Source organism: Pongo pygmaeus, chromosome 12, assembly GCF_028885625.2.
Source record: "Pongo pygmaeus isolate AG05252 chromosome 12, NHGRI_mPonPyg2-v2.0_pri, whole genome shotgun sequence".
NCBI lineage: Eukaryota > Metazoa > Chordata > Mammalia > Primates > Hominidae > Pongo > Pongo pygmaeus.
In genome coordinates, this window is record NC_072385.2 from 70,064,187 (window position 1) to 70,080,293 (window position 16,107).

At 35.6% G+C, this 16,107-nt stretch overlaps 1 protein-coding gene across 7 annotated transcripts in view; it reads left to right on the forward strand.

The window, feature by feature from the left end:
• Positions 1–16,107, forward strand: part of WDPCP (WD repeat containing planar cell polarity effector) — a 464,584-nt gene that overhangs the window by 70,231 nt on the left and 378,246 nt on the right. For all 7 annotated transcript variants that reach the window (XM_063648672.1, XM_063648673.1, XM_054475134.2 and 4 more), the window contains exon 2: positions 15,470–15,554. In XM_063648672.1, the coding sequence (XP_063504742.1) occupies positions 15,470–15,554 (85 nt within the window). The remainder of the gene's footprint in view (positions 1–15,469; positions 15,555–16,107) is intronic.

Below are 16,107 nucleotides of genomic sequence, written 5' to 3' on the forward strand. Positions count from 1 at the left end.
TCAGGAGCTCTTGTAAGGTGGGCCTGGTGGTGACACAATCCCTCAGCATTTGCTTGTCTATAAAGGATTTTATTTCTCCTTCACTTATGAAGCTTAGTTTGGTTACATATGAAATTCTGGGTTGAAAATTCTTTTCTTTAAGATAGTTGATTATTAGCCCCCAATCTCTTCTGGCTTGTAGGATTTCTGCAGAGAGATCTGCTGTTAGCCTGATGGGCTTTCCTTTGTGGGTAACCCGACCTTTCTGTTTGGCTTCCCTTAACATTTTTTCCCTCATTTCAACCTTGGTGAATCTGACTATCATTTGTCTTGGGGTTGCTCTTCTCGAGGAGCATCTTTGTGGTGTTCTCTGTATTTCCTGAATTTGAATGTTGGCCTGTCTTGATAGGTTAGGGAAATACTCCTGGATAATACCCTGAAGAGTGTTTTCCAACTTGCTCCCATTCTCCTCGTCACTTTCAGGTACACCAATCAAATGTAGACTTGGTCTTTCCACACAGTCGCATATTTCTTGCAAGCTTTGTTCGTTCCTTTTCATTCTTTTTTCTCTAATCTTGTCTTCACACTTTATTTCATTAAGTTGATCTTCAATCTCTGATATCCTTTCTTCCACTTGACCAGTTCCGCTATTTATACATGTGTATGCTTCATGAAATTCTCGTGCTGTGTTTTTCAGCTCCATCAGGTCATTTATGTTGTTCTCTAAACTGGTTATTCTAGTTAGCAATTCCTCTAACCTTTTTTCAAGGTTCTTAGCTTCCTTGCATTGTGGTAGAACATGCTTCTTTAGCTCAGTGGAGTTTGTTAGTACCCACCTTCTGAAGCCTACTTCTGTCAGTTCGTCAAACTAATTCTCCGTCCAGTTTTGTTCCCTTCCTGGATTCTATATCATCCGCCTTCTTGGGTTTATTTCATCCTTTGGTATGACACATCCTCCAGTAACTTCCTTAAAAATAATACATGATTATTAATTTTTGAGACTTTGGTCCTCTGAATGTCTTTTTCTAACCTCACACTCGAGTGACAATTTGGCTAGATATAGAATTATAGGTAGGAAATAATTTTCTTTCAGAAGTTGAAAGCACAACTCCTTTGTCTTCTAACAACTCCCAGTGTTGCAGTTGAGAAAGTCTGTTGCCCTGATCCTTTTTATGTGACCTATTTTTTTTCCTTCTCTGCAAACTTTTAGTATATTTTATTTATCTCCAGTATTTTGAGATTTCACAACAATATGCACAGGGATTGTATCTTTTGTAATTCATTGTATTGGGTACTTAGTGATTTCTTTCAACAGAGAAAATCATGTACTTCAGTTCTGGGGAATTTTCTTGCATTATTTCTTCATAATTTCTTTCCGTCCATTGTCTCTGTTTTTTGTCTTAGTCTGATGTCTGACTAAGAATAACTGTGACTGATCACCCAAACTCCTTCTCTCTCTGTCTTTCTCTGTATGTTTCTTTTTTTCTTCTGGGAGACTTCCTCAGAAGTATCTTTCAAGTCTTCTTTTGTTTGTTTTTGTTTTGGCTCTCATATTTTTATTTCCAGGAGTTCCTTTTCTCCTTGTTTTCAGCGTAGTCTTCCCACTCTCAGCAATGTTTTACTTCTAAAGATGCTCTGATATAACCTCTCACGAGTCCATTTTCAATTTTCTTCTGTGGTAGGGAGAGATCACTGGCCAACTGTGTTGGCAGGGAAGAGCACCTAGAATTCTAAGTATTATATCCATAGACTTTCAAACAGTTCTCTTGTTTTCAGTTCTAAGCACAGCCATTTCTTCAGAAGTACTTGGTGCTTCCAGTTTCTGAGCTTTTCTAGGGTTCCAGTATGTGTGCTTTTTGACTTCATCCACCCCGCCATTGGTACTTGCTTTCTGCTTTCTCAGATCTATTGTCAGTTATCTCTTGCCCATCTGCTTTTTACCCTCCAAAATTTTGATGACATCTGTTTTGTGGTTATCTTGCCACTAATTCTTTTGCCTTGTGAGGTTTTTTTTTTTTCCTTTATCATTTTTGTGAGAATTTGGGAGGGAGTGCAAATAACTACATGTGCTCAATCCCCCATCTTTTTTTGGATGATCCTCTGTGTAGGACTTTGTATATGTTGCCAAGTTATTTGGAGCCGGTCTTGCTGCCAAAGGAAATCAAGCATTGGCATATACCATGTTTCCTTGCTTCTAATTTACCATTGGTTGTAAGGTACTGTTCATTTAGGTGCAAGTTTGATGAAAAAAAGCAACACTATATTAAATGTACACATTGATTATAAGATGCATAAAATTTCAGAAACTATCAAATGTGAATTACAGTGACTTTAGAATTAGTAAATTTGTGTGGATCACATGCTTGATATTCATTTTCTTTAAAGAAGTTTCAGGTTCTGAAAATGAATATATGATTTCTATTTTTATTGCGATAGAGATTTTGTTAAATGCTAGAAATTATAACTCTCTTCTTTGTACTAAATTCCTGGACATGGTTCTATTTTATTTGCCATACTCTGATGTAATTGTATTCATTATTTTTCTCCTCCATCCCCAAGCTCCCCACTAAGTTTTGATATCCTCAAGAACAAGTTCTTTGGTTTATTAACTTCCTATTGTGAATGCCTAGCATGGTGCCGCTCAGTGGTTGCACTTAGTAGATGCTTTGTAAATGTAAGTTGAACCATACTAAAAATAATTAGAAGATAAAATGATATCCAGTGAAACTCCTTTTTTCACGTAGGTATTTTTGAGATCAGACTCATTATTTTAAGGATATTGAATGTTCATGAAAGAGAAGCACATTTATTGAACAGTTACTTGCCACAAATTTTCAAATATGTTTTTCCATTTACTCTTCTATGTCTTAATATAGAATTAAAAAAGCATAGGAAACATTTTTTATTAATCTGTAACTTGTTTGGGCTTTAGGGCAAAACATGATCATAATCTAGAATCTTCCTTATTTTAGTCTACTGATTTTTAAATATCAGGTAATAATTTCCTACTATATTAGGGAATTAACATTTTAAGCTGTGATGATGTATGCCTGTGTTAAATATAGTACGGTGAAATTGATCCCTTCTCAGGAGACCTTGGTGGTTTATTCACAGGCTTTCATTTCAATAAGAAGAGGCTGTTCTTTCCTAAGTTATCTACTTTGGTTCTCTATGCAACCATTGAAACAAAATACTAAAAATTTTATGTAAGTAAGAACACTGTGACAAACCGTTAGTAAAGTTGGAAGCAAACAATCAGGGAAGAAAGAGTATTAAGGAAGATCCAATTACAATATTAAATAATTCACTGCAGAATTCTTATAAACTGTGACTATTTAGGGCTTGTTTACATTTCGTTAAGAACTTGTCATAAAGACTAAGGGGCTGAGAACTTAATGGGTGCCACTACCAAATAAGGGTAGTCAAAATAGAAATAAAGCTTCTGCGATATAACACAATAACTTAACAGGAAGACCTTAATTTGTTTACCAATCAGCCATAAATATTAATAATTCATATTGGAGCTTACTTTTATATCATCTGTGAAGTTTGCTAAGCAATAGTGGGAAGATTCTTTAGGGCATAAGAAATATGAAATTTAATCCGATATTTAGATACATCAATTTACTTATAAATTATTGATATACTAATTTAAAACACTCCTTAGTCATTCAGTTAACTTTCTCCGAGAGCTTTCTAAGCAAAGTAAATTAAAGTAAAAGTTGGTCAGAAGATAGTTTCCATCGATATCCCTTTCCATGGATTAATTATACAAGTCTAAACTGACATTTGTCTCAGGGGTCAAAAGGCTCCATTTAGCACAGCATTTAGGCAGAGGGAGAGAGAGTTGAAAGAGCACTGCACAGATAATCTGTGGACAGAAATTTTAGTCCTAATTGTTCCTCTAACAAGATGATTGAATTTGTGCAAATTACTTTACCCTCATAGATTTCAGTTTCCATATTTATAAATTAAGGGGTTTAGGGTCTCTCAGAGTTGATTTATGGGAGAGGAGGTACATGGACTCTTTGGAGAAACTGCTATTCCCTGCCCAGAAAAATATTTTTAAGAATACATGAATAAAATATATAACACACACACACACACACACACACACACACACACACACACACACACACACACACACACACACACAATTTAATACGTAATTTCAGAAGGCTCTTGTGAGGATTAAATGAAATAATGAATATAAAGTGCATTTAGTAAGTATTTTAAAATGTTATCCACCTTTCTATTCCCCATGTTAGGAGGGTTCTTTAGCTTCCAAGTTTTTCTAGAAGCCATAGAAAAAAGTTTTTCAGGTCTCATTTGGAAAAGAAATATTTAAAAGTATACAACTATCAAGTTGCATGAGATATTTCACTTTTTATAAGAAGCCATTTCTTTCAGCAGTTACTAGAGTTTGTTTTTCAGAGGAGTGGGTAGCAATCTGTCATCAAAGTGTTGACAAGTGAAATCTGACAAGGTAGAGGTGGTATAGCTGCAGGCCACTCCAAAATTTTCCACTATCTTTTCTATTTGTAGATAAGGATTTCTTTTTTTTTTTTTTTTTACATTTGAGCTCACTTCATAGCAGTCGTTGATTTCTATGCTTTTCAAAACAATAACCCTGAATTGACAAATTATTTTGGTATTTAAGCATTGGTTTAGATAAGAGCATTTCAGTGTTCTCTTGCCTTTATTTTAGCTATTTAGGAGTTATTCCTGAAATTCAATTTATTTTCTCTTCAAAGGTACGTTTTTTCAATTTATTCAAGTGTAGCATAAAATTATATTTATAGAGTTTTAATCTAGAATTATCATTGTTACATTGCTAACATTTCTGTTTTCCTTGTCCTTTTATTGTTGTGGTTGAGGTACATCCTAAAAAGAATGAAGTTCATATTTTTGAAGATCAGAAAAGTAGGTATCTGTGTTGAGTGGAGGTGGTGAGAGGTGATGATGATTATTATTATTATTTGCTTATGCAGGCATACCTCCCCCCAATGCCTGATATAAACTATTGCAATTATTTTTTGAGGTCATGGAAAAAATGCACTTCAACTAGATACAAGTCTCTTTGGGATAATGGAAAATTGTGTGCAGCAAAATATTTAAAATGAGCATTAGCAAACAAGATGTTTGTATTAATAGGAACCTAGAAAATGACTCTGCAAAGGTCAGCACCGATCTTTAAATATTAGTGAAATTTAATTTGTTGCATGTAAAGAGTAGAAAGAAGAGGAAGCAGACCACAATGAAGAAGCCATTGATAAATTGTCTAAATGTCAAAACTGCTTATAATACGGAAAATGTTAAATTGACAAGATCTATTTAACTAAGTGAATTAAACCATTTGAACAATGCCCTAGAGAAATATTTTCCAAATTTAACTAAAACAAAAGATTTTAAAAGATTTTTGCCACAATTCTTTGATGAAAGTGAAGGGATTTCTACTTTTCTTTCTAGGCATAGAATTTGTTCTAACCTCTTTTAGTAAGAACGGTGCACAGATTATCTTAGAAATCTGTCACCTTTTGCTTCATGTTGAAATAGCATCATCTGACCAGTGGTTAGCAGCTGTGAAGAACCACAGTCTGGCTGGGGTCTAAATCTCTTTGGCACTTTGCACAGCACTAGCTTAATTGAGTTTAAAGAGCTTTTTATGTTATGCCCAGTTTTATTTTTTTTAAATCAGATTCTACATTCTCTTATTTTCTTTATATATAATGTTAGTGTAAAAAATTTTAAATGACTAAACATGCACAAACTTCATAACAAAGGATTAATATTATTCATACACACATAGGAATAAAGAACTTAATAGAAAGATGAGCAAAATATAGGAACAGGTAATTTATAGAGGGAACAAATTGTTTTAAAAATCCATGAAAAGATGTTTGGTTTCATTAATGAATGGAAAAATGAAACTTAAAATTACAAGATAAATTTTCACCTACCATGTTGGCAACAACTTAAAACTTGGATAATGCTGCATGCTGTTGAGGATATAGGAAAAAGTACAGTCATGTTATGGGTGGAAATGTAAATTTACCAATCATTTTGGAGGCTAATTTGGCAATACCTATCAAAATGTAAAGTGTGCATGTATATTTTCATGGTTATATTATTTGTAAGGTAAAAATTAGAAACAGATTGTTGTTTATTAAGAGAATGGATAAGTCAATTATGGTCACTGTTCAATTGAACATATTGTGGCTATTAAAAAATTAGGTAGATCTATCTGTGTATGCTAACAGAGTATCCATGATGTGGTGTTCAGTGAACAAAGCAAGTTGTATATATAGTAAAATTTTATCTTTATAAAAACACAAAACAAACAAGTCAGTATGGGTGTGCACGTGTTGTAAGTACATTTAGAAATTCTGGAAGGCCACATGCTACACTGTGCAATGGCTTCCTTCAGAGTGAGGAGGGCAGCTTGGAGGAGAACACATTAATTTTTACATCAAATACTTCTATATGTTTGCATTTTTAAAAAAACAATAAGTATGTGTTACTATTGTAATTTTAAAACCTGAGAAGAAACAAAAGACCAGTCAGGCACGGTGGCTCATACCTGTAATCCCAGCACTTTGGGAAGCTGAGGCCGGTGGATTACCTGAGGTCAGGAGTTTGAGAACAGCCTGGCCAACATGGTGAAATGCTGTCTCTATTAAAAATACAAAATTAACCTTATGTGGTGGCTGACATCTGTAATCCCAGATACTTGGGAGACTGAGGCAGGAGAATTGCTTGAACCCGGGAGGTGGAAGTTGCAGTGAGCTGAGATCGCGCCACTGCACTCCCACCTGGCTGACAAGAGTGAAACTCCATCTCCAAAAAAGAAAGAAAGAAACAAAGGACCAGACAGAGGCCTAATGCATTTAAAATTTTTTTTTGTTTTTTTTTTTGAAACTTGGTCTTGCTCTGTCATCTAGGCTGGAATGCAGTGGTAGGACCATAGCTCATTGCACTCTCCAACTCCTGGTCTTGAGCCATCCTCCTCTGTCACCCTCCTGAGTATCTAGGAGTACAGGCAGGTGCCACCACACCTGCCTAATTTTTATTTATTTTTTGTAGAGATGGGGTCTTACTATGTTGCCCAGGCTGATCTTGAACTCCTGACTTAGAGCAATCCTTCTACCTCGGCCTCCTAAAGTCCTTGGATTATAGATGTAAGCCTCTGCACCTGGCTTTCTCTCTTCATTTTTTGCACACTTTTAGGTTCTAAAGCTTGTTTTAAAAATAGGGACTTAGTATTTTTAACATAATGCTTTGTGCTTTTGCATTTTGCTTCTATTTAGTTGCTTGGTGTTATTTGTTAAATCTGAAATTTTATAATTAAAAATGTTACCTTTGGTATTTATTGAATACTTGCAGTGGGTGCTCATTTTCAAATAAATATGTCCTGAATACTTACACTTAATATTTAGGTTGAAAAAGTGTCCTAGGCTTCTGAACTGATTTAGAACTTTATATGCCATGAGATGACAGTTGTAAAAGAGATCTAGATACACATTCAATAATAAATTTAATATTAACATTAGAAGCTAAATGTCACTAAGGGAGCTAGAACATTTATTTGATAACTGCTATTTGCCTAAACTTAAAGGATAACATTTTTAGTATTACAGACAATTAGTTATGTAATACTCACTAATAATGTTCAGCACTTTTAATCTTCAAAGCATTGTACACACTAGTTAATCCTTACAACACCCTTACAAATGTAGGTCGATATCATTATCCCTGATTTTGCAGGTGGGGAAATTGAGGCAGAGGTTAAATGATTTGGAGTAAGTTTGTCATAGCAGGATTAGAATGAAGGCATTTTTGGCTTAGAGCCCAGCATTCAGAACAGTAGAACCACACCTTTAGCGGACTTAATCTCTATGTACTTGATAAAACATTACTTCTCATTAAATCATATTGAGGTCATCTCTGCATTAAAATTCAGAACCAACGAGTTTGATCACTGTATAATCACTTTACACACACACACACACACACACACACACCATTTTCTCTTTCAAGGCTTTCTTGACACTATATTATCTTGGTCTGTCTTTTAAATTAACTCTTTATTGGAGAATTACCAGACTATCTATCTTTGACTTTATTTTTCTTCTGTGATCTTACTCAATGGCTTTCCTCTCTATTTAGAAAATTCCAAAGTAGTTTTTATGTAGTCCAGGCCTCTCCTGTATTTCTAGCTACCAGCTAGACATATCTACCCAGAGCATTTCCTTGTACCTTAATCTCCCACTGAGTCTAAAATTCAACTTATTAACAAAACTTGCTCTTCTTCTAGACTAACCTGTTTCTATGTGTGTTTCAATCCAAGTCCTGCCCTTGAAACTAGGATCAACTAGGTGGGAACAAGTCTGGGTAAGGGGTTCCTGGGAACTCGATGTGGCCAAGAAGAATAGTATTCATGGGTCCTTTGACAGGATGAAGAAGTTGAATCACAGTTTAAGAAGAAGAGCCAGAGTTACAAACTGAGGGGCAAGGCAGAAGTAAAACAGGAGACCACGTAGCCAGGTTAGTCGCTAGGAACATTGAGGTGTGTGGGTTCAGTAGTTGAGGCAGTCATTGTGAACAGATGGAATGCACTGGTACCCATTTACTGGGCACATGATGATGCAGGCATGCCTGTTCAGTGAAGGCATGGTCAAGGCAAGGGTCACTATATGAGCAGTAACCAGATCCCCATCCATTGATGGTCACTCCAGATTCTTCTCTCTTACTCCCTTACACTGCCTCTTACAAATCATCAGTGCCCATATGCTGTCGACTCTTTCTTTAAAAGATCACTTACATCCCTTTCTTTCGTTATATTCCAGCTGCCACCACCACAATTCAGGTCCTTGTTACTGAATATTAGTGTTATCCGTTCCTTTAATACCTTTCTAACAGATCACTCATATCAAACTTTCCTTCACTCCTCCAATATTTTACCCACCAGTTAATCTTCCAACAATAATTCTGATCTATTAATTATTCTTTTTAAAAATACCTTCCCAGATCAGAAACTTCATTATTCCTAATTAGCTACCTAGCAAATATAAAGTCCTAATTCCTGAGCTTGGCAAAGACTTCCTTATTATGGCCCTGATTTATCTCTTCTACCTGTGCATCAAACCAGATTGCTTATTATTCGTCAAATAAGCCTTGCATCTTTCTAATTTATACTTTTGGGTATTGTTCCCTCCTTTTTATCTATTTCCCTCTAGCAAAGTCTGACAATCCTCAAATGCCCTTTGAACCCCCCCAGCCCTTTGTGTATGTTACCAAATTAGCATTTACTACACACTTCGTATTGTTTTTGTGATTATTTTATCTGCTACCCTGATTATATGGTGTTTGATAGTAGAGGCCCATTCTATAAAACTTTGTATCTGTGACTCAGTAAACATATACATAAAGTGCTCAAATTGTGATATTTAATTGGTATTTAGATCTCATAAGGCCCTGTGAGGTACAAATGAGCCATTGTTTCTAGTACTCCATTCTTTGGGTACAATAGGTTAGTCCAAGCTTGAGGTCTCCTTATTTACCTTAGGTTCTTTGCAGTCTTCTGCTAATATACATCCATGTTAAATGTCTTATGGATGCCATGCTATCATTTATCCTTGTTATAACTACAGCAATATCTTCTATTTCTTAATTCTTTCTTTGCTATCATGTTTCACATTTGGGTTTTCTTTGCCCTCAAGCTTCCTGTCCTTCCCATGGCTGCCAAAATAGCTGACTTAAGAAACCGGGGAACTGCATAGCATACTTTACCCTGGCAGAGTACAGGTATTTTGCAGATTTATTCAGTGGCAAGTAATCTCTACTTCTAAAACATATATTTTATTTTTCAAAAGGAGATTATCAACAGTATAGTAGTGAAACTATTTCTATTTTGCATGTTACTTTCTCAAAATTTAGTCTATATGGTAAAATTATTCTTAAGACAAATAAATATTAATTTACTCTAATGTAACCCAAATTGGAGTGAAGGTATTAAAAATTGAAATTTTTTAAGGATGTAAGTATAGAGTGAAAAGGGGATTTCTAGAATTCTCACATCTCTGTCCTCAAAATTTGGGCAATCATAGATTGTCCCCTGTATAAAAAAGAGCAGTCATTCTAAATGTATGTGAAGCTCAATTTAAATCATGCTGTTTATTGTCTCATGTAGGAAGCTTGGATTCAAAATGGCCTTCTGAGACTGTCATCAATGTCTTATGTAATTAAAGAGGAAATTGTAAAAGTTAAAAAGGTGTTTAAAAATAAATGAAGTTACATTATAGGTGATTTTTTGTTTGGGTTTTTCATTCTACTATTTTCATTTGGATAATTCTTTTTCCGATTCAATATTTAATAGTTGGGCAACTTGCTATATATTTTATTCTTTCATTCTTTCATTAATTTCTCCCAGTACAGCTACTTTTATTACAGTTCTATGCCATGTGCATTGGGTTTTATTGCTCAGAGAAATGTACAAGGGCACTGAGTGGGGCAGCATTGCTCAGCTTACTTTGGTAGATGCCCCCTGACTATTTCACTACCTTTTTAATCCCTGCCCACACCCCCTTCTGAAAATGCAGAATCCAGCATTCTTCTGAAATTCTTTTCTTCTCTCCTTCAAAACAACTATTTATGCATGAATACAATATTTGAATAATACAAGCTGAGTCTTGACTACTTCCTCCAGGCGGATTTTTCAAACCAGAAAATTACCAGCATTCTTTTTAACTGGTGGCACACTTGAGTAAGATTCAAGATGTTTAGAGCTCTTTAAAAAACTTGTGTCTTTCAAAAAACCTGCATGACATATAATGCTTGAAGACTAAAAAGGATATTTATTTGGTCCTCTCCCACCTTGCCCATCTAGTTATTATTAAAGATTTTTACAAACTTGTTTTATTTACTCCATTAATTTTCTTTAGTTTTACCTGGTTTTCTTGGCAGATATTTGAAATTAAGGAAAAAAGAAGGATGAATAACCCACATTTGACTATCTTCCCCCTGTTCCCCCGCTAATGCATGACCACTTTCAAAGCCCCCTCCTTAATCACATAGATCTTGGGGAATCCACAAGAGTTGTGACATTTTGTTCACAAACCAGTCCAGTCATCTACTAATGGAAATTGGCCATTTTCTTCTCATCGATGTACCCACTACTTGCTAATTATTGCTGCTGTTTCTTCAGATGATATAGGCCACTCCTTGAACACCCATGTCTGCTTTTGCTGGATACAGATTCTGCTTTGTCTGTATACCACCACATTCACCATTCCTGCTTACTTTCTGCTGCACACCACTTCCTGCAGCCACTTCTCCGTTTCTTTTTTTTTTTTTTGAGATGGAGTCTCACTCTGTCGCCTAGGCTGGAGTGCAGTGGCGTGATCTTGACTCACTGCAATCTTTGCCTCCCGGGTTCCAGAGATTCTCCTGCCTCAGCCTCCCAAGTAGCTAGGATTACAGGTGCGTGCCACCATGCCCAGCTAATTTTTGTATTTTTAGTAGAGATGGGGTTTTGCCATGTAGGCCAGGCTGGTCTCGAACTCTTGGCCTCAAGTAATCCGCCTGCCTCAGCCTCCCAAAGTGCTGGGATTACAGGTGTGAGCCACTGCGCCTGGCCCGCTTCCCCATCCTTATATGATAGGTTCCCTGTGAGGTCACAAATGGGTCATTTTTAAAGTAGGAGAAGAATGTCTCTCTCCTTCTTTTGTCCTGTGCTTTTTAATGGGAAACTAGAGCAGTGTTGTTTGTACATCAGAGCATTTTGAGAAATACCTTGTACATTTTTCTCAGTCCTCCCACGACCATTGGACCTAGATATGGATCGTTGGGTGCTGAGCTGGAAGACAAGTCCAGGTCATAGACTCTATACTGTACTATGCTGAGGATTTCCCATGTTCAAAGGTAGAGAATTAATGGCTTGACTCTTGGCTTTGAAGCTCTTCACAGATCTCATTTTGCTTATTCTCCTTGAAACACTGTAATTTTTGATTAATTTAGGACTTTCAAACTTAGTGAAGATATGGGGAGTGGATCTATCAGTTTTTCAAGTAAAAGGTGTTTTTTCTGCCTCTTAGAAATAGCCAGTGCAGATTATAGTGAAAACTACACTACACTCTCCATTTCTGTTATCAGGAGGAAGTTTTGACAAATTATTACTAAATTGACTTAAACTGAAATACAGAATTTCAAGTGTTGTCTTCTTTTGATATGTAAGTAAAGGTGCAGTTTTTTGGTTTCATCTATAAAATTTTATCAATTTACATGATAAGACATTTTTATATAGCAACAAACAGCTAAACTTCAGCCTTGTCTTATGCAGATTGTCATAAATTAGTATTACTGGTATCTGAATAAAAACTAAATTGAGGAATATTTTTATTTTTCTAGTATAGTCTAGAAGTTGGTGACTTTTGATGCTCAGTGTCAGAGGAAGTATACACCTGTTTTACCATCTCTTTGCTTTCTTACTTGGAATGGAATATTAACCCATTTGCATGTCCTAATTCAAATACCTTCTCTTGTGTAGTAACTTCTCCACATCTGGATGTTTTTCCTTCATAAACCTACTGTTGTGCTTAGTACTTATTTATTTCATACTGTGAGATTACCATATAAGGTCAGAGATCATATTTATTATTTTTTTTCCGTACAAATTTGCGTAGTGATGGATATACTGAGTAACAGCAAGCAGCAACTACAGTGTTAAGGTAATTGAGTAAGTGTATCCTGAAAGCAGTCCTGATGGAGGTATTTTATTATACCCATTTTATAGCTGGGGACTCTTAGAAATAGAGAAGTTAGGTAATTAGTCCAAGTTAGCTACTAAGCTGAGAAATTAGAATAAGAAAACAGGCAGATTCTAGAATCCACCCATTAAGCTAAATAGATGCAAAATAAATATTTAATTCATTAACTGATGTTTTAAAACAAACATTCCAGTCCTCACATTTCCAAGTGAAAAGGCTGCAGTTTACTTATTCTAATACAGTAAGTATTTTAGTTAAGAAAAAAACAACTGTAAGATGACAATTCTAAAATAAGCTTCATAAAACTAACTGAAAGCAATTCCAAATAACACTGCATTGGAAACATTTTGAGTAATAGTAGGCTCACTAGAGTCACTTCCAAAATGACAACTCTGAAAGATAATACTCAGTTGAACTGAAAAATTAGTAACTAGTTTAATATCCCTTTTTCTCTACTGCTTGCTGATAATGAACTGCATTTTTTCTCTTAGTAATGCAGTCCACTAGCTTTCCAACTCCATACCTGTATACAATGGCAGCCAGCATCTAGGCACAGCAGAGCAGATCTGGGGATTGAGGGGTTCCTCATTTTATCTCTTACCTTTAAAGGCATTTAATGCACGGAAGAAAGTAAATTCAGATCAACCCAAACTTTACTATCGTAGCCTGTTTCCTCCTTACCCTTTCCTACTTCACCTTTCTATCACTATCCACTGTGCACTTTAATCTACTGTCATACTTGGGTCATGCCATCTTTTTTTTTTTTTTTGAGACGGAGTCTCGCTCTGTCGCCCAGGCTAGAGTGCAGTGGCAGTGATCTCGGCACACTGCAAGCTCCGCCTCCCGCGTTCACGCCATTCTCCTGCCTCAGCCTCCCCAGTGGCTGTGACTACAGGCGCCCGCCACCACGCCCGGCTAATTTTTTGTATTTTTAGTAGAGACGGGGTTTCACCGTGTTAGCCAGGATGGTCTTGATCTCCTGACCCTGTGATCCGCCCGCCTCGGCCTTCCAAAGTACTGGGATTACAGGCGTGAGCCACCGCGCCCGGCCGGGTCACGCCATCTTTGCATCTATATATACTCCCTCCCACAACTCTGTCTACCCCAATACAGTAGAGTACTGTGGTTGCAAACAGACTCCCGAGCTAGTCTGTGTAGATCCAAAGCCTGCCTCCACCACCTGCTAGCTATGTTACCACTCTGTGTCTAAGTTTCCTCATTACAGGAATACTGATGGTATTACCTCAAAGAGTAGCTATGAGGATTAAGAGAGTTAATACATGTAAAATGTTTGGAACAAGTAAGTGTTATCACCATCATTTTCTTCCTCATCTTTTTCTCCATCATCATCATCATCATCGTCATCATCTTCATCATCATCATCATCATCATCATCATCATCATCATCATCTGGTGAAATCCTATCCTTCTTTGAGGACCCACTAACATTTCACAACTTCTCTGAGCTTTCTTATAGCCCAGCTGTTCAGGCAGCATTGGGCCCCTCTTGTGTGCTGCCACATTTTTCGCTCTGCCATTTCAGTCCGTAGCATACTGTATCTCATTAGTTCAACATGCATCTGTTTCTTGATTGTAAGTGCATTGAGATCAAATAAATGTAAGGATGAAGGGCGGGCCGAGGAAGTTTGTACTATGTCTGAAATTATTTTGGATTATCACTCATATGGATATTATGGGAAATATTTTTAGTCACTCCTAATGTTAAAGAAGCTGAAGGATTTTTCCTCCATTAAAATATGTCTTAAAATATTTTTCAAACTTTGTCATTTGGAAGTTTACTGGAAAGAACATTTCTTTCATGATTCTATAAAGAAAATGTCCACAGTTTAAATTATTGTATATATTTCTAATATGTAGTATAACATACAGTATAGTACTATATGTACTTCCAAGCAAACATTTGAAAATTATATAAATTCCTTTCAAACTTTTGTAAAATGTTGACCTTTTTTCTAATGCAGACTAGCCTTCTCCCAATCAGTCTAAATCAATGAGGTAGTACTTGATTAAAAGAAAAAAAGTATTCATAGTTACTTCCATCCCTAGCCCCTGCTAGGGGGAAGACAGGATGTATATTATTACCATTTTGTTTTTTCAAAAAAAACCCCATAGAATAAAATATCTGGATCCATCATGACATGCAGATTAACATACTAAGTTGAATGCTAATGTGGTTTCAGAGTTTACTTTTAAGTAATTATGTTTCTTATAATAGTAACTATATACCATTTACCTTGCAAATTCCACTTTAATTAGCCTGTTTGTATGTAGGATATTGTAAATATTTGCTTTATATACAAAAAATGCACCACAAAATGTGCTCGTACTTAATAACTACCAACAGATGTTTCCTTTCCTTAAAATAAAACTTAAAAAAATGCTTAAATACTAAATAATTCTAAATATACTCAGAGCCTTAACCAAACATATGCTATTGAAAACCCAAATACTATATATATTCTTCTTACCACATTTCTCAATGTGATGACATACTAAATCCAGGAAAAGAAGTGTATTTTTCCTCTTTCTAGAGTTTATTTCTGGATGGTTAACCAAGGATACACTAGAGCATGTTTATTCTAATGGACCATATTTCAAATAACAGTTGTGGCGAATGATTCTTTTTACTATTTCTAAGGTATCTTGGTTTTATTGGCAATAGAAGATAATTAATTGGCACCTCTTTTTAATTATTTTTTAAACAGGACAGAGATTCCTTCTGCCATCAGATGTCTTTCTGCTTGACTGAACTGCACCTGTGGTCTTTGAAGAATACCTTACACATTGCGGGTAAATGAGCTCTGGATTAATTTCAATATTTTTCAAATATGTTACACCATTATAAATAAGTACTAGCAAAGGTTAGAGCCTGAATTCTCCAGCTGGAGTTGCATTCTTTCTTTATTCTTAATGAAAAATTGGTTAATGGAAAATAATTCCTTTTAATTACTCTTACTAACTTAATATTTGCAGCTTGAGTTAGGTTTTCAGTTTTGAAAATTAATCTTACTGGCTTAATGTTTGTTCTCTCTTAAGATACACATGAGCCTGGGAGGTTGACGCTGCAGTGAGCCAAGATCGTGTCACTGTGCTCTAGCCCAGGTGACAGAGTGAGACCCTGTCTCTAAAATAATAAATAAATAATAAAATTTATTGAACTGTAAAAAAAAAAAGATACATGTTCAGTTTTTTTTCTGGGATTCTTCATAATAACATTTATATTCATAAATATGTACAGGATTGCTAATGGTAAAGGCATTTCTATTTGATATTAAAATAACATTTCAAACATAGCTAAGATATACGATTATTTTCATGTTTTTTGTTTTTCACAATTTTGGGG